Raw genomic sequence first — 19,989 nt, 5'->3', positions numbered from 1 at the left:
GAGGCTTTGGCAGGTCCACATGGAGAGAGATTTACAAGCAGGCTAGCTTTTCAATGGTACATAAGTGAGAGGGTAAAGGCAGACATTCAGCTCACCAGGTTATCCTTTCTGTCTGCTGCCCCTCTACCTATACTCCTAAATCTACAACACAGCACACCCTGAGGGTTTTCAAATGCGGTGGCCACCTAGGCTGAGCCTGACAGCCAAACAGGGTTCTCAGATTCCACTCATCCACTGTGACCATTGGCAACTCTCAGCTGCTTGGACTCCCTGGGGTTTTCCTCAGCTCGTGTTAATTAAATGGCTATCGATTTTTCCAGTGATACCTTGAATCTACGTGTCTATAGAAACTAAAGACCCAAAGGAGGGACCACCAGCCCAAACCAGGCTTTTGATGGGCAAGTTCCCAGACTTCCTGGCCGCACTGGCGCAGCCTGCTCAGATCTGAGCAGTGATTAGCATGGAGGTGCTGGATGCTCTGTGGGCAGCGTAAAAAAGGGAGGGGAGGGCAGAGCAGGGAGGGTGCTGGGTGGGGAATGGGGAAAAGAGAGAAAGAATGTACAAATGTACGCCACACAGTCTAGCTAAAATAACTGAGAACGCTAAGAGCTGGGCAGAAAGCCAGAAGACTTGTCACTACTTTGTAATCCATAGCTGAAATATTTGGGGGGTCAGATTTGTCAGGAAGAATGGGATCTGTCTGGAAGATAAACTCCCTTGCACTTGTGGCGGGCTTTCTCGGCTGGTATGTGATACTTCTGTTCCGTCATCTGCCTTTGGCATACACGGCAAGGGTCCAGTGAGCAGCACAAATGCCAAACACAGCCAGTCGCCTGCTAGAGCAGAGGCCCCAGGCAAAACACCACCAGCTGCTTTTTCCTTCCTCTCTCCATTTATTCTTTTAGAGAATGTCCAGAGAGGGAGGGGATTTGGAATACGATTGTCACCTGCTTCACTGGGCCTAGTTTACTCAGGAAACGAACATTCTAGGAGGGCACTCCTGTTGTCCTCCCTTCTGAATGGCTTAAAACACCCCGTGGATACTTCCCAAGTTCCGGTGACAGGTTTTTTTAAGAAGAATCACTGTTTCAGCACTCATAAGGCACCCAGTTATCTTAGAGAAGAGGTAAATAAAGACAAGAAAAAGAAGGGTGGGAAAAATAAGATTCTGTAATTTTCCTGAGGCCACAGGTAGCCAGGAGTTGCTGACAGGGAGTAAATAATAGAAGCTAAATGGAAGTAGGGTTACCAGGAAGCCAGAGTCTAGGCATGCCTGTACAATCCTATGCTTTCTCCTCTGTGCAGTGGTTTAAATCACACTTTTTTCAATCAAAAGTTGTTCCAGAGGGCCTTATATGTGCTCAGCACTGTGGGGAATTCAGAAGGATAAGACCTGTCCCTGCCTCAGTAATCAGTCACTTCCTATAATAGACTTTTTAAACTGTCTTTTTTTTTTTTTAGATGTTGGTGGTAGGAGTTTATTAATCAATTTATTTATTTTTGCTGTGCTGGGTCTTTGTTTCTATGTGAGGGCTTTCTCTAGTTGTGGCAAGCGGAGGCTACTCTTCATCGCGGTGCGCAGGCTTCTCACTATCGCGGCCTCTCTTATTGCGGAGCACGGGCTCCAGACGCGCAGGCTCAGTAGTTGTGGCTCACGGGCCTAGTTGCTCCGCGGCATGTGGGATCCTCCCAGACCAGGGCTCGAACCCGTGTCCCCTGCATTGGCAGGCAGACTCTCAACCACTGCGCCACCAGGGAAGCCCCTTAAACTGTCTTTATAGCACTGAAAGTAATGAATTCATATAATGGCAACTATTTGAAATGATCTTATTTATTTACTTATTTACTGACACTCTTCTCCCATTGAGAACGTAAGTTCCTGAACCACAGGGCAGTTTTCCGTCAGTTCACTGCAGTATCCCAGTGCCTGGGATGTGGAAGAGACTCAACAAATATTAGTTGCATGAACAGAATGAAGGAGATGGGAATATCACTTGAAGCAATAAGTCCCCTTTACAAGACACTCAGCAATTAAGTGAGACACCATAATTGCTGTAGAATACCAGAGGTTTGAACATGCATATGATTTAAAGAGCAGAACAAAATGAGCGAAGACAGACTGGTAGGATGTGCTGGGCCCCCAGACTGAATATGTGATCTGGCAGTGAAATTGGGACTGACCCTCCAGTTCTGGGGGATGTTGGAGGAGCCATGGAAGAAACCAGCTTGACAGTGGCTATCCCAACAGAACAAGGAGGGCTCCTATTTTCTTGAGGATTTCAGAACATCAGTTTCATAAATGCCTTTGCCAAGAGGTTCTTCCTATGCATGGCCAGGCTGGGCTCAGCCACAAGCAGAATATAATGCTGAGACCCAGCAAGTACTGCTTTGGGCCTGGCTGCAAGGGGTCAGTGCTTCACGTCCACAAATGGTTGGGCTGCTCCAGTCAAACAAAATTCCAACAAATAATTAACTTTAGAAATTCTTCTGTTCAAACTACAGCTTTTAAATTTCAGCCAGGTCAGCATCCTATATGTAAATTTTACAGGCTTTCTTCTCATAAGTTTTCCTTCTAAATATACCTTAATGTTGGCTAAGAAACAAATCATTCCAGATTCTCATCATTTAATCGAAGCATTTAAAGAAAATAAAATGATCTCAACTTGTGATGAATACAGTAAACTGTTCTCTATATTATACTCACTTCTCCATAATATATAAAAGTTGTTTAAAATCAGACACAAATGGCACAAAACCCTTTGTTTACTAATGCAAGCTATCTGATTTTCATTTGCATAAATTTAAAAATAAAGGTACAGATTTGATAATGACAATAGCTGCCTTTTATTGTCCACATACTATGTGTCAGTCATAATATATTTACATTTTCAAACATCTTTTCTAACCTTCATATTAATGGCTTAAAGTAGATAATATTATCCCCATTTTACAATGGAGGAAACTGAGGCTCAAAGTGGTTAAATGATTTGCCCAAAGCCATACAGCAGTAAGTGGTAGAGTTGAGATTCAACTCACACAAACCTAAAAAATGTTCAGTTGCTTGATTCTTTAAGTTTCAAAATCTAAGACCACACAGCAATCAGATATAGAATAAGCTGCAGAGGTTTTTGTGTTTGTATTTTTATTTTTTCACATCTCCGTAAGCAGCAGCTAACCCTGCCTTGATTACCAGCTCACTACAGGCAAACATGGACTCTTGGCTTCATATTCGCAGCACCTCGAGCAATGGTCAATAGAGAATGAATGGAGGAGTGGGGGACAGGGAACAGGAAAGGACGATGGGAAGCAAAAATCCAAGTCTCCTAAGATACATGGAGGGCTTACAGGTGCCAGGCGCCATCCTAAACGACATGTGTGAATTCACTCATTCAATCTGCACAACAATGCTATATGGCAGATATCACTGTCCCTGCTTCAGCCGTAGGCAATTGAAGCACAGAGTTAAAGAATAGGCTGTTTGAAGTCACAGAGCCAAGACTGGCATCCAGGTGGTTTGGCTCCCAAGCCTACGGTCTCGAGCACTATATCACCCTCACGCCCATCTCTGGGTTTGCAGTATGAAGGCAGCACCTGCCATGGGTACACACAGCTCCATCCTCAAACTTGCGAATACTGGAAGTTTTAAGTAGACAAAGCAAAAGCTGATACACATATAAAAATTGGCTAAATTCTCCTCTTTCTCAACTCAAGGTCTACAGTCTTGAGCTACTCATTTTAAACTAATCTTGCATGGTGTGTGTTAGTTTGGTTGTTTTAACTTTTCTTCTTATGGGCTTTTATATCTATGATTTGTGTGTACAGTTCAGTAGTCCCACCAGAGTGAAACAGAGGTTGATTGAAAAGAGAGTCAAGACAGGCAAGGAAGAATGTTCTCAGGATGGGCGAGCTCAGTCTGGATCTAGATTTAGATTTAATACCAAGGTTTCTAAGAAGAGGTAATGAAACCACCACTCTGGTAGAGAGAATACAGTAAGTCCAGGACAAGTGGTACCTAAGAGCCATGGGGGAAGGGTGCAAGGTCATGTGGTGTTGGGGGGTGGGACAAAGAACATCCATACATGGGTCAAGCTTGACCATCAGGTTGGGGTTAAGAGGTGGGCTGTTAATTCCTAGAAAAGGGTCACAACAGGACAGCTGGCAGGAACCAAAGGAGAACCCCAGTCCTAGGACCTAGTGTCCATGGGGTCAAGAAGGAATGTTGGACCAGATCCAGGTGGTGGCAAAAGAAGCCTAGGGATTAAGGCAGAAGTCTGAGAGCCAGGCCTAAAAGTGAGTTCTAGGCATTAAGAAGGTGACTACTCCTTGGCCCTCCCTGCTGTAGGGAAGAGGCAACTTACACATGGCCGGTGTCCGATTTAGACTGGCATAAAAACTGGGTGGTGCTGATCCTTCAGGTAAAGTGATCAAAGCGTCAAACTCTCAAGTTGGGGAAGGCAGAGGAAATGAAGCAGTGACTGGTATGGGACACAAAATGTGATCTATATTTACAACTCTATTCAGTTTAATCAAGCACAAGATTATAACAATAATATTAATATATGCACACATGTGTACATGTTTGTAAGCATATGTATATATGTGTGTATACACCACAAAACTCAAGGGAAGCATGGCAGTGATAAAGGCCCCTAAGGATGCAGTTCTCTGGCAGGACTCAGGGCCTTCTTTCACCCCTCCCTGCTTTACCTGCTCCTACTCTTTCATTGAAGAGTCATTGTGTCTACGTGCCAATTGGCTCTGCCCCAAATTTCTCACTCTCCCTTATATTCAACATAGCGAGCATGAATATTAATCAGGTAATTTCTGGTAATGAGTTTCCTCAGCACAGTGTTCACTTTCTTTTGGTTTTGATGGGTCAATAAAGTGTCAATTGATGCCAGCCAGAACATAAATGACCCTGCCAGGAGGAATCAGTCCAAAAAAACCTGTTGTTACCATAAAATGGTAGGCTTATTTTGAAAAGTTTAGCACTTTCTGGAACAGCGCTGGTTGACTGACCGAATTCTAAGGTCAATGGTGAAAAGTCACCAAAAGTGGTGCAAGCACAAATATTTCAAATAATTCCGACAATGAGAAAGCTTATTTATAAGGAAAGATTATTTGTGCAATCTCAGTGTCGAAACAGTATATGGAAATTGATCACAAGTTTATCTCTAATTTTTAAGATCATTCTCTTTCTCCTCTTCTCTCTCTCCCCTTGCTCTTTTTTCTTCTCATTTTATGTATAAAAATGCAACCAGGCTGAACTAAAGCAAATTGGTTTAATTCCCTGGAGGGAGCATGAACAAATTTTCCCAGCAACTTTCTTCTAAGGCATTTGTGTATGGGTATGTGGATGGAATGTGGAAGCAGTCAGCTACGTAAACCAGTAATCAAATGAAACACTACCCATTTCAAAGTGCCCTGAAACAGCATTAACATCACCAGTTAAAACACTGGGCTTGGGAGAAAGAAAAGTGGCCAAAAAGAAAAGAAAAAAGTAAACATGTAGGTGGGATATGTGGTAGGGGTGGAGCTGGTACAGAGGGAAGAATAAAATCCACAGGGAATTAATTCCTTTTCAAAAGCAAATCTGTCGCAGGAGTGCTAGCAGGAGGTCTCTTTGATGGTATAGAGGAAAAGAGTAAAGAATACATTCAATAATTTCATCAAATTGAAATTTCAGCAGTTTACCTAAATTGCCAAACCATTGGACACTTATAAACGTGTTTGTATGCACTCACTTTGAGCCTTTTATAAAATAACAGGTAAACAGAACATGATTGTAATAAACATTAAGGGTTCTTTTCTCTTTTATGGCAGAGACTTCTGTTGAAACACTGGTCCTTCAGGATCACCAAGGGGTAGGACATTCCTTCATTCCTCAAACAGCTGTTCAACAAACGCTGCACAAATCTGAACTCTTTGTGCAGCCCTTGATGTTGGGGATACAGAGATACAGAAGAATTCTTACAGATCTCAGAGAGATCTATAATGAGACTGGCCCCAGGCCCCACTCTCCTCACATCCGCATGGCATGCACAGTACCAGTGTTTCCTCTCAAGATGGTTTCCACAGTCCCGTGGACTCTGCCTATGACCACGACCTGGAGTGGAGACGGCCAGCAGCCTCCTCCACAGAGGACCCTGACCTGACCTTGGAGCTCATTCGGCCTGCACACCTGATGAATAAATGCACTTGTTCTCTTTCACCATTTTCCCTCCAAATGATTTTTCTAAAAATCTAACCAAGGACATGCAAGAAAGGAGCCTACAATTGCTTACAGCTCTGGGTGGCCCCAGATGCCTTGGGGGCAGGGGATGGCTTTCTCAGTGGCCCAGCCGACCGTGGCCCAGTCAGTGATTACCTGCACAGGAGTGGCGGTCTTGGTAGAAGCCATTCCCACAAGTGGACACGCACTGGCCATGCTGCATCAGCAGAGGAGGCTGGCAGGACGAGCACTCTAGCCCACTGGTGCACATGGAACACTGAGGCTGGCAGGCTGACTCGCACAAGGTTGGGAGAAAGAGAAAGGGAATCTCTGATTAGTTCAAGGGCACCACCCAGTGCCAATTCCTACACAGCCCAATTCTGAGGCTCTGGAGACACAGAGAACAAAACAGGCAGGAAAATAACGCTAGAGCCTTCATTTACGTAGCACATATTTCATGCCAGGCACTGTGCAAAGTGCTTTACATATATGAATACATTTAATCTTCACAACAACTCTACGAGGCAGAGAGTATTAATCCCAATGTTAATACTCATAGAGGTTAAGTAACCTGCTTGAGGTCAAGGTCACATGAAGCTGGCATTGGAAGCCAGGCAGTTAGGCTCAGGGGGCTATGCTCTTTTCTTCTTATCCAATTGCCCCCAATATCTTTCCCACTCAACCATTTTACAAGAATATCCCTTATGGCAGAGATATAAATAACTTCCAAAAAGGCTGAAGATTATGAATCAGGAGAAAGAGTAGGGAGAAGTGAATAATTACAAAAATAATAAAAGTGGTTGATTTTTATTGAGGCCTGACTACATCCTAGACACTATTCTAGGCACTTTACATGTATCGACACATGTAATCCTCTCAAGACCCTCCTGAGGAAGGTACTGGTATTACCCCACTTTACAGGTAAGAATACTGAGGCACAGAGAGGTTATACTCACAGCCAGGATATGAACCTACACATACTTAAATGGATAATTAACCCCACGAGTCAGAGATAGGAGAAAAAGTAACTATGGCCTCAACCAAGCCAAATTCTCCCAGGTAAGAGCTCCCTCCTAGATGTATTATAAGAATTCTGATTGCACATGAACCCATTCTGGATCCTCTGGTAACCCACAAGAGGTAAGCTCTGTTACCAACTATCTGTGTGATATTAAGCAAGCCAGCTAATTCTCTGGCCCACAGATTTCCTATTTGCAAAATGAGAAAGTTCTCATAAGTGATCTCAAAGGTTCATGTCAACTCTAAAGTTCTATCTTGGATTATAGGAGGGTTTTTTTTTTTTTTTTAAGATTATTTTGATGTGGACCATTTTTAAAGTCTTTATTGAATTTGTTACAATATTGTTTCTGTTTCATGATTTGGTTTTTTGGCTGCAAGGCATGGGGGATCCTAGCTCCCCTAACAGGGATCGAACCCACACCCCCTGCATTGGAAGGTGAAGTCTTAACCACTGGACCACCAGGGAAGACCCTATATGAGGGTTTTAATGACTGACACCAAGCATCCCAATGACTGTCCTTGAAAGTTTTCAAAAGTGAAAAATCCAGCCATGACTACCTAGTAAGCATCTGACTGCCCCATCATCTACCTCCCCTGGAAGCCTGGAAACATCCATCAAATGTTAGAAGAAAGAGACTTGCAAGCAGAGAGGTCAAGTAGCCTATGGATGACATTACTCCCTTCTAATGGTTTTTGGAAATTGTTCATTTCCTACGCCATGACCCCATCCTGGACACCAGTGAGCCTCAATCCCCCTCTGGGCTGTCTGCCTGGAGCCGTACCTAAACAGAGAGCACCAGCTTGGTAAAATCCCAGACCACAGCTGTGCACACACCGTCCATTCCGCAGCATCTTTGTGGGGTCCTGACAGAGGTCACAGTGGTCTGGTGACTGAGAGCAGGTCAAGCAGTCTGGGTGGCAATGAACTACAATCAAGGACAAAGAGGAGAGCTCAGTAAAGACCATGTGATTTCTCTTACATCCTTCTAACAAAGGATCTATGGGGTACATGGACCTGTATAGAACACGGAGAACAGAAAACTCTGGTCCCTATGAAAAAGGACCCCAAATAGAAAAACTGATTTCAATGCAAGATTTCAAGGAATTGCTCCTTGTCTGAAATACCATCACTGTCTCCTGTCTCCTGTCTCCTTAAAGTGAAGACGCTAAAAACATTACCAAACTAGCCCTACTGAATGCTTCTACCTCCTAGAATACCTCTAGAAATAGGAATGACTAGTGCCATAATATTGAATAGATGATTTAAGCAGATTCAATCATTTATAATTTCTTAAATGTTCTTCTTAACCTTTGATGTGTATAAAAGGTTAGGACATAAAACCTACACTGCTTAAAAATAGTTATTATTTTCTTAAAAAAATACAGTCAGTTTTCTTCTTTTTCTCCACAATTTCCAATCTCATTCCCAGTAATTGGGATCATCACTGAACTTAGTGGTAATTGTCAGCAAAGGACGTGTTCAGTTTTCGAAGTTGTCAAGGACCTAATTTTCAAGGTAGGGGACATTATAATATGCTAAATATTTGTTTTGGAAAGCCCAGAGAGCCACTTTAGTGAAGGTAATGTAATTAAACCCTAAAGTTGCTATTCTTTTCCCATGGTAAACTCTTCACAGAAACACTGATTAGCCAGAATATATTGAGTACAAGTGCAACTGCCTATATGAAAAACTGCAACCCATGGATGAAAACAATTAATTATGAAATATGAATAGAAGGAAATGCAACTTCTCCAAGAGAGACTGAGCTTATAGGCAAATTACTGCTCAGCCAGAGCAACTTTAGTGCTTGCCAACAATTATTAACTGGAACTAATTCAACCCCAGGTGATTTGAAGGCAGAGTTGCAGAACAAGTAGATAAAATTTTCTTTTGGAAGAAATTAATGAGTCTTTAAACTTCAAAAACCCATCTGAGAACTCCAAAAGCCATCTGTTTAACAGTTCACCTTAAAGAAATGAACGTCCATAACAAACTTTCAGCAACTTTTCTTCTATCTTCAACAATGGAACAGTCCTAATGCATATATTTGCTTTTACAAGTTGTCAAATATTATGTTACTTGATGTTCACAATAATTTTGCAAGGTAGATAAGGCTGTTTTATCAACAAGAAAATTAAGATTCAGAGAGGACCAATGACCTGTGCAAGGTCACATACTCATAATCAGTAGACTTTGGCAAATACATGGACAAAGCATCATTTGTTAGAAAAATTAAGAATAAACAAACAAACAAACCCAGTGGGTGACTAAAGAAAATGAAGCAACGGGTGGGAGGAGAGGAGATCTTTCTGAATGTTTTGGCAGTAAAAACATCTCAGCAGAAATAAACTGGACATGGACCTACCTGATGTGCAATCTGGACAGCACTGTCCCTTCACCACCTGAGCTAGTGTGGCTACTGGACACGGAGGACAAGAGGGCTCATAGCAAGTTACCTGAGCCCCCCGGCACTCACACAGCTTGCAAGGGCCATCCTTCCACTTCTCCCCCTCCTGCAGGAAATGGTAAAGGACGACGCTGTTACCAGAGTGCAGACAGAGATTCAGAAGACAGTTTGCTGGTGGAGAACGTATAATTTCCATAAGAGACAAGGTGAAGGCTCCTTGTCAAACCTAACTCAAAGCTAACTCTGAAATAGGACAGTGGCAGAAGAGTTCTAAATTTAAAAGGATAGCATCTCTCCTTCTTTGTTTATAATTGGTTTATTTTAATGTAGAACCCAGGCAGAAAGATAAAGTGCGAAAGCATTCTGGAACTTCCAGAATAAGCAAGAAGCATATAACACTTGTTTCTCAAACCTATCTCAGCCAGAAACAAACAAACAAACAAACAAAAAACCCCCACACACAAAAAGGGATTACTATGTACCTAGTGATTAGCAGGCACATTAAATACAGTCTTTATAATAACAGTAGGAATCTATTTAAAATCCTGAATTTCCTCATTGTTATTACAGTAAGAGTAACAGTAGGGTCTTTGTATTTTTAAAATGACAGCTCTTGCATGTCCACTTTTAGTGGGCTGTGGATGTGCCATAGGCCTTCTCACACTGAATATTCTTTTCAGCCAAGCAAACAGTGGTAATAAACATTAGTACTTTGACAGAGAGTCCAAAGTGAATTATAAAGAGCAATTCCTTTTTGCTTGCTGGCCTATTCACCCTGAAGATAGAAAGGAGAAAAGGTTCCTACAAGAATGTTTAGGGAGATGAAAGAGGTAAAACAAAACAGAATAAAAGAGCATACTTGAAAATAAAGCTCTGATAAAATGTTTATTAAGCCAGCTGATGTTAAGCATTCCAAACAATTAATGTGACAGTATTTAGCAACAGTGAATGACAGTGTTAGAAAAATGAGGAGTATTATCTTGAGAAGGTAGAATTGCTTCTCTTCCATTTCAAGGCAGACTGGGTTCCTGGCCCCCTTATTCTATAATCTCAAAAACTGTAAGCTTGCTCATGTGAACAAACACGCTTTAAGGGAAACACTTTTTCCCTTAAAAAGAAATCATACAACGTTGTCCTGCAGACAACTTAGAGAGAATGAAAACTCAGTAGTGCCTGGGGAACAAACACACCCCAGATCCAAAAAGCTCTCTCTTCAGTGTTTTGCAGTACATGAAATTGTGCTGATGGGTAAACTGAGTTTTCCAGGCCAGAAAAAATGAGGAGAAAATCATCACAAGAAAGGGAAAGGACCTATGTAGGAGCTTGTAGTTGGAGAAGTGTTAATTATCATTTGTGGGGCAAAAAAATAAGCTGAAGAAAGGAGTATAAGTTCAATAAATCCAAGTCTTGGTTATCATTACAATTCTTAATCCCAGACCACATTGTCATCAAATATGCCTGTTAAAAATACTAAGGCATTAAGGTTCCCCAGGACAGTTTATGCAGATACTTGCTCAAAATGATTTTATACATATCTATGTACAAGCTAAAAATCTATACTTACTGGAATATGTTTAACTCTACTCGCATTTGAGGACATCTAGGAACAGAGAGAAACAGAAACATATTTATTGTTATACCACTAAAAACACCATTAGGCTGATCTTTTCATTTTTTCATTAGGAAATATCCATTCTTCCCCAAGTAACAAGCAACTTCATTCACTGGTTAGGAGTAGAAATAAAATCTATATCAAAAACAAGAAAAGCATAGAAATATGAGGTGAAGAAAACATGCCTAGGCAATATTTTTGAATTCCTATTCTCACTTTGTGCTGGGGTATTTGGCTTCAATTCCCCTCAATAGGAAAAGGACTTTGCAGTTAAGAGATCTAAGCTTATAAGAGCAAATTCTTGAAACTTATATGATACTGGAGCATCATGGGGATTTGTGCTTATTTAAAACAACTTGCTTTTGTTTAATTCCATTGGGCTTAATTTACCTCCAAAAATGGACAGGGAAATTAATACTGTGATTGAGGGAGAAAACTTGAATTCAATATTTACAGAATTTAATCTCCTAAATTCTTAGGAAACAAGGATGGCTAAATGATGAAATATCAATATGAAACTATGCCAACAGCATGATAATAACCATAATAATGATCACATTTTAAAGCTTTCTTATATGCCAGATATTGTTCTAAGTTTATACATATCATCTCAATAGACCAATGAGGTAAGTACTATTTTTCTCTCTATAACTGAGGATTAAGTAACTTGCCCAAGGTCACAGTCAGTATGTGGCAAAGTAGGCATTTGAACTTAGAGCCTGAATGTTAACCCTATGCAATACTACGTGCCCAGCTTATACAAAAAACTGGCAGGTTGACAGATGCAGTTTACCCAAATCGGGAGGAAAAAGGGTGTAGGAATCACTTCACAAATCAAAGTACCTAATCCTAATTCTTATAATCCCTTTTTGATTGGTCAATGATGCGATTGTACTTATGATCAACTGGCATACTTTTAAGAACACATTGAATTTATCAACATTCCAAGAACCCCATGTGGAAAATAAGGGCTATATAAATAGAGCAAATTTGAAGAGATTAAGATAAATATTTTTCCCTTGGGGTATATAATAAAAAAAAGTACAGACTTAGGGAGAAATAAAGCTTTAGCTAATAGAGTTTTAGAGTTGGACTATTGCAAAAACCTTCTAAATGGACCACCTACTTCCACTGTCGCCCCCCTCCATCACTGGCCCACGTGGCAGCAAAAGTAATCCTTTTGCAAGTAAGCCCCATCACAGCACTGTTCTGATCAAAACTGCCCAGAAGCTCCCATCTGCATCAGGGTAAAACCAGGGTCCAGGCCACCTGCTGGACCTCATCTCAACTCCTTTCCCCCTCATTCCTTGCCTCCAGCCAAACTCACTTTCTTGGACATGTCAAGCACACTTCTGCTTCACTGGTTTTTTTATTTGCTGATCCCTCTTCCTGGTATGTTTCTCCCCCAAGATATCCCTGGCTCGCTTCCTCACTTCCTTCAGGTTTTGCTCAAATTTCTCCTCATGAGAAGACTTCCCCCATCATCTGATGTAAAAGAGCACCTCCCCCCCCTCAGTTACTCCCCAGCTGTCTTGTTTTCCAGGCAGCACCCATCACCACCTGACACGTGTGTTTGTTGTGTGTGTCCCCACGCTAGAACGGAAACTCCCTGAGAGCAGGGACTCTGCATTCTGTGTCGGCTTCTGTATCTCCAATACCGGGAACACAGTAGGTGTGCAATCACATTCGTTAAACAAATGAATGGGTAAAAGAAATGAGAAGGAAATGCCCCCTCATTAAATTAGTTTTGAATGATTAATTTTTGTTAGTCTTTGGTTATTAGCCCGATACTCACAAATTCTGCATTTTCTTCATATACACAGTAACCATTCCTTGAAATGCATTCAGGACAGCATTTTCCATCTAAGTGAATTAATTCTTCACCCTGTAGAAGTAAGGGTTGCACAGGCACATTTCAAATTAACATCTCCAGGTAGCAGCGCTGAACTGCGAAGCGGCTGAATTCCCTGACTGGAATGAAAAACCTTAACCCACCCCTCTCCTTTGGCCCACGACTTATTCCATCTCCCCTGTGCTATCTTCCTATGAAAAGCCTGGTCAGTACAGTTCACCCTTTCCTCCAAGTGCTTTTGCTTTCCAGTTCTGGTGATACTTGTGCATGATTTCCTACCCATGACCAGGAATTCACATGAAGAAGAAGAATGGCCAAGAGTAATGTTATAGTCTTGAAAAGTTATGAGTTTCAGAAAAGGATCAGGCTACCTTAAATATACAAGGCTTGAACCTGTGAGTTGGTTTCATTAACAGTGCTCAAATCAAACCAACACGTTCCCCTGAATACAAAATCAGACACACCCCTATATGCACAGACGAAGTCTCGGGCATAAATTAAACAGCAGAAAACTAATTTCTATTCAATATTCTGAAACTGTTATCCAGTTCACATAATCACTATTTAAAAAATTATAAGGGGAAGGAAAGACATGCCACACTAGGAAGGTAGATATTAAACTTTCAAAGTTATCATTTTAACTTCCCAACATCAATCATTTCCAATTTTTTATTTTTATCACAAAATAATAAATGCTTACTATAAAAAATTAAATAACTGAATTCTATAACTTAGAAAACATAATTTCACTGTAGTCCTACCTCCCGGGGAATCTGCTATTAAAAATACAACCTTTATTTACAATTTTTCATATGCATATACTAACATCTAATATCTATAGGCTAAAGAGTATTCTTTAAAGCACTTTCCACTTTCTAAAGATATATCTACTTTCTAAAAGATGGTGATGTTTCTTTACATGAAGACATTATTTAATTTGTGATTTATATTACATTTGAAGTGCAAAAACCATCATAGGTAAAAATGGAATAATGTAAAATTGCATAAACAGAATAATCACAATATTTTATGTTTAAAAACGCTGTGCACTAAAGAAAAATATAAAATAAAAGCATTAGTTGTCTTTGAATTGTAGCATTATGAATGGATTTTAAAGTCTCTTTTCTATTTCTCTCAAGTCTTCAATTTTCTAAAATGAATATGTATTATTTTAATGAAGGAAAAGATCCCTTTTAAAAGAAACACAAAAATATATGAATGACTGTAACTTTTTATAGTATCTGAAAAGTTATTTCAAAAAGGAGGGAGTTAGATAGATCACTGTTCCTCAAAATTTCATGCCAACCAAAGGCCAACGGAGAGCAGAGTGTGCTATAAGGAACAGACGTATTTACATATAAATTGTTTTGCAGAAACGTGACAAACCAGCTGGTAGTGAAGGTCTAACCCACAAACACAGTGAAATTTGCTTTCAAAGCATATAAAGGGGTTTATAAACATGTAATCTAAGTCACTTAAAACAATGTTTTGAAACAAGACAGAGTATGTGTACTTCTATTAAAGATGAAATGCATGAGAGATTCTCGAGTGCCCGCTACAATACCTACAGACAAAACTGAAAATGGAGCCTGCAACACCCGGATAAGGCAAAGAAGGTAGCTTTTCTGAGTCTTCAAATGCTGCTGTAAATAACAACAAGCCCTGCTCCTGGGGAACAAGGATGCAGGTTTGGTGAGGTAGGAATTTCTAAATAGATTTGCTATTTATAGACATCTGGATGCCCCACTTTGCATCAGTTCACTGTGGTGGGGAGCTTGCTCTAATTAGCATCTGACTTCGGCTTTGAGAAAAATTGCTTTGTGAAAGAAAGCTAACTTTTTTCTTTCTAAGAGGATTCTGCTGCTTAGGCCAGATGGAATTTGCTAACCCCTCTCCACTGAATCACACCAACATTCATCCATCAGATGAAAGACTGTGTTATTCCACTAAGCTGCCCATTGGAAAAGAAAACACTCTTTTGTGGGAATTTCCCTCTGCTGGAGAAAGGAAAGGCACCTCATGTTTATGGCATGCCTACCCTCTTCCGTGCACTTTGCCACAAGCTTTGATCCCCCCATCACTTTATCCCTCATACATGAATGCGAGGTCCTTTTTTTTAAAAAAAAAGTAAATTGACTTCTTCATCTGAATTCATGCTCAAAGATAATACTAAATATAGAAACACATGGAAATCGTCATATTGCACTATTCTACTGTTGATTTATTTATGTTTCCAGGTCCAGGAATTTGGTTTTATATATCAAAGACAAGGATCATGCCACTTTCTCCTTTTTTTAACAAAGAAAAACTGTTTGCTGATTTCAGTGCAATTCGGAACACTGCTGTTGATAACAGTGCAATAATTATTACAATGGTGCATGCACAATTTTGCCTCTTTCTCTAGAGGTTTACTTTTCTGCACCTTTGCGGATGTAGACACACTCAGACTTATTCCACCTTTGGTATGCAAGATTAGAAATCAAATGATCTTGATATATTTTAGAAAAGGCAGAAAGTAGGGCAGAATTGAATAAAAATACTAGTAGCGTACTTTCACTGCTCCCCTTGGCAGATTTAGTCATTTTCTCCAGGTGCTCCTAAGGCATTTAATTCATATTAATTCATAACCATTTATGTCCCTGCAGATTATAATTTCTGTGTATGTATCTGACTTCCACCAAAGCCTGGGAAATCTTGAGATTAAAATGTGCCTTATTCATCTTTTTATCTCCAAGCTAAGCAGAAGTTAGGAAGTTAGTATCCCAGGCTTTCATAAGGTCATTAGCCAGAGCTATTTACAGAAGTATGGCACAGAAGGAAGGCTAAGGGATATTTGTGTAAGATTCAATTTTGGTTAAAATTTCACCTCTGGTAGGGTATCCAGTTTAGAACCTAGTGCCTTAAAACAAAATATGGGTACGTGCTAGTTGATTCAAGATCTGGAGAAATAGACTGACTAAAGGCATTAGAAGTCCTCAATTCATAAAAGAGAAGATGGAGGGCTTTCCTGGTGGTGCAGTGGTTGAGAGTCCGCCTGCCGATGCAGGGGACACGGGTTCGTGCCCCGGTCCGGGAAGATCCCACATGCTGCGGAGCGGTTGGGCCCGTGAGCCATGGCCGCTGAGCCTGCGCGTCCGGAGGCTGTGCTCCGCAACGGGAGAGGCCACAGTGGTGAGAGGCCCGCGTACCGCAAAAAAAAAAAAAAAAAAAAAAAAGATGGATAAGACTGGGAGGAGGATGAGTTGGGATGAGATAGTGCTATGGGGTGACTTGGGGAACCCGGAGGCCCTTTCCACTTACTGAAGCAGCTGCTCCCCATTTTTCTAAGAACAGAGGACAGGAACTTGCTTATGCTACCAAAGGCAGGAGCCATGGAAGACTGGCAGGTACTTGGAAATGTATTACACTGGGGATAGCGGGTCAAATTATTTTCTGTGCCTGAGACTCTCTGTTTAGACCTGACTGAAAATAGGTGGCTAAAGGACCCACCCTACCAGGATCCCTCTCCCGGATTTCCCATAAACCCTGGGATATTAGACACATTAAAACCTTGGAAATAACCCAGCATCCTCTGGGCAGACTGCCGAGGCCAGGAAGCTCAGCCTCAGCCCGAGAGCGAGGGAGACAGAAAAGGGCCCTGACTAGGGTTTTTCTCATCTTCATCCAACCATTCTGATTCCCCTGACATAAAGAAAGAAAAGCAATGAAAAGGCATGTGGAGGGAAATAAATCTGCAAAAAAAGCAAGACCCTCTTTACCTACATGTGTCTTAGCTCTACCAAGACATAGAAGTAGAAGGCAACATGAAAAAGAACTCTGTCGCTGACAGCCCTGTTTGAATGGCTGTTCCTCTTCGGGAACCGTGTTCAGAGGAGCTGAGGCGTGGGGGAGAAGTAGAAAGAAAAATGCCTTCACAGACACCCAGTGCTTCAGATCTTCCAAGTATGCCTCATCGACTCAAGTTCATAACCCCGCGGGAAACTGGTGGGGCAGATAGGAGTGGCGAGGGGGAAGGAGACAGCTTTAAAAGCAGTTTGTTGTGCAGCGGATCAAAATCGGGTGCAAAGGGGAAAAAAAGCCATCTCCCCACAGTATACATCTATAGTCCAAACAGAGGCTACTTTGTTAGAAGATTCTAGAAATTCTGCAGACAGCAGAAGTCAACAGAGGTCAACAGAGTTAATTATTTATGAGGTCTCCCTCCCTGTCTCTTGAAAACAAAAACAAAGACAAAAACACATTTCATTTTCTTTCCCGATGGATTCACAGGAGCAGCCTCTAGGTGTTGGCTCTCCTTTCTGCTAAATGCTGCCAGCGGGGCCTGCAACAGAAGCCGGGCCACCGGAGCACCTGCTCACTCTGTTTCACAACCAGAGCGAGCTGGGCAGCCACCAGCAACGAGGCCCAGCTGCGCTGACTGATAGGCTAATGTTCCATGTCATCCCTTCCAGTCCGTGTCTCTGGCTCAGGGCTTCCCATCTGACCAGATGCACTGAGAGCTAAAGGCTCCAGGAGGCTGCTCCAAATCAGTCTAAACAAAGAGTGGCATTTACTTCACACCACAGAATCCTCATGCTAAAAGCCTCCTTGAAATTGAGCGTTCAACCTGGTCGTCCCCTCTGCTGCCGAGAGGGAAGGGACAGGTGAGGGACCACCCATCCCGCTGGAGACAGCATTGCAGTCCAAACGGACATGCCTTCGTTTCTTACCCGGGCACACTCCACTTTGGCACACTCCCCAGTCCGGCAGGTCACTTGGCCATGGTCACACGTGCAGAACTCACAGGCCGAGCCCTTCCATATTTCATCCTGGTACCGCACAAGCCCCCCATGCGAGCAGCTTCCAGCAGGAGGCACACAGTCCTCGCAGCATTGCCCATGACGCTGAGCCCTTCTCTGACCCTGAGGAAACAGAGAGAACGGCGGGGAAAGGGCAGTGGTCAGGAGGGCGCGAAACATCCGACCTGATGGGGCAGCGTGTGCTGTTCTCTTCCCCCACCTAACCCAGCTGAGGCACGTTCCCCTCCCCCTCCCCCACCCCCTCCCCCTCCTTCCTGGGAAGCAGGTCCTTCCTGCTTCTGAGCATCATAAAAACTTTTGATTCCCTCAAAGGACACACTGGACTAAGAAATGCATTTCCTAAATGACCCCGAATAAAGGTTCAAAAATCAAGCTACACACTCTTCAAATACCTTTTCGCATCTTAACGGAGGGCAGGCCTGTTTGTGGCACCTGACCTCACCCCGGTCACATATACACGTGGTGCAGGCATTTTCACTCCACTGCTCACCATGCTGAGTGAAGAAAAGAAACAAAAAAGTGGAAAATCAAATGTCACATGTATCAAGTAGAAACACAAGGCACATGACAATTTTTTATCATGGCTTTTAACTGAGCCATATCGAACATACTCCTGAGAAATAATACCATTTAGGCAGCAAGAAGCTCTAAGAAAAAAAGTCAATAAATGTCCAAAGAGAACTTTGGATTCATTTTCATCCAACTATATTCATTTTACAGATGCCTTGAGGGCCTGCTCTCTGCCAGGCACACAGAGGGCCTGGAACATCAAGATTAATAGGAAGACCCTGTTTGCTGGCTACTCGATGGTCATTCTTTAGCTCTTCTTTGCTGCGAGACCCAGTTCTCACTGCTACACACTCACGTTCCCAGCTTCCCTTGTAGCCAGTGCACAGACTTGGTCCCAGTCCCAACCGAGGGGACCTCAGGGGAAGTGTGCTAGAGCAGTAGAGGTTGAGGAAAAGACTCTTCTCCCCCATAAAAGAAGGAAAGCCCATCCCTTTCTTCCACCAGGCTTTAGTCATGATTGGTTGAGGACAAGATGCCTGAAGCTGTGGAAACCACACTTGGACATGAGGTGACAAGACAGAAAGCAAATGCCAACGTGCTGAGGATGGCAGCGTGGAAAGATCAGAAGGGTGAAAATCCTTGACAACATCATTGAGACCAGGATTGATCAACCCTGCAACTGTCCCACCTCTGGGCTTCTTGTTATATGAGATAATAAATGTTTCATTTTAGCTACTTTTAGAGGAGCACTTCTGTTGCTTGCAGCCAAGGACACCACAACAGGTATAGAGGCTCTCTCTTCCAGAAGAAATTAATCTAGCACATATGTGGCTACTGTATTGGACAGCACAGATCTAATATATACCAAAATCCTTCCCCCATTAGTTATTTTCATTTACACTTCAAGGGACCCATCTAGAATTTGTGTCATCATCCCCTAATACTCAGTTCCAGATTCTCTACTGAGAGTCAAAAATCCCAATTTCTATTTGGTTTTCCTTAGAATGACCGGCAAACAAGGGAAGCAGATGGGTTAATTTTTTTATATATTCTTTGCTTTCGAATAATGTAACCTTCTTTTGGCTCAGCTAGGCACTCCCAAGTCAGAACATTCATTCATTCATTCATTCAATTTGTTGCACTTTTTGTTACTTTTATTTAGTACCTACTATGTATTGGGTAGTTAGCTAGACTGCCCCAATAGTACTTTCAAGTTTTCAGGGTCCACCACCCCCAGCTTCTTGCCCTTTTCCCTCTCTCACCTTCCACTCCCATGCTCCAACCCCACTGTAAGGCAGGGGGACACTGTCTCTGGTTATCAGTGCATAAAATCTAACCAAAGCAGGCAGACATTCCCAGAGCCTCCAACATAAGTAACCAATGACAGTCTTTTTTCCCTTCAAGATGTGTGAACAGTAAGTTCACCAAGGTTCATGAACCAGGTACTGCCTGCCAGCACATTCTTTTGTATTTCTAATCCCCTCCGATTTAATTTTTTCACAAAGGCTTCCCATGAAGAGAAGAAAAAAGCCATTTATGAACTGAGTTACTAATCCTGGCAAAGAGTCAGACGTGGG

General features: G+C 42.0%; 1 protein-coding gene across 1 annotated transcript in view; it reads right to left on the bottom strand.

Annotated features, from left to right (window-relative positions):
• Positions 1-19,989, bottom strand: part of FRAS1 (Fraser extracellular matrix complex subunit 1) — a gene marked incomplete at its 3' end in the record, with an annotated part of 456,967 nt that overhangs the window by 230,999 nt on the left and 205,979 nt on the right. Inside the window, exons 8-14 of the mRNA XM_079718352.1 lie at positions 18,295-18,396; positions 17,813-18,004; positions 13,047-13,136; positions 11,204-11,239; positions 9,598-9,745; positions 8,014-8,157; positions 6,368-6,502 (exon numbers count right to left, since the gene is read on the bottom strand). Of these exons, the coding sequence (XP_079574478.1) occupies positions 6,368-6,502; positions 8,014-8,157; positions 9,598-9,745; positions 11,204-11,239; positions 13,047-13,136; positions 17,813-18,004; positions 18,295-18,396 (847 nt within the window). The remainder of the gene's footprint in view (positions 1-6,367; positions 6,503-8,013; positions 8,158-9,597; positions 9,746-11,203; positions 11,240-13,046; positions 13,137-17,812; positions 18,005-18,294; positions 18,397-19,989) is intronic.

Source organism: Hyperoodon ampullatus, assembly GCF_949752795.1.
Source record: "Hyperoodon ampullatus genome assembly, chromosome: 1".
Classification (NCBI taxonomy): Eukaryota; Metazoa; Chordata; class Mammalia; order Artiodactyla; family Ziphiidae; genus Hyperoodon; species Hyperoodon ampullatus.
This window is presented reverse-complemented; position numbering and strand designations above follow the sequence as displayed.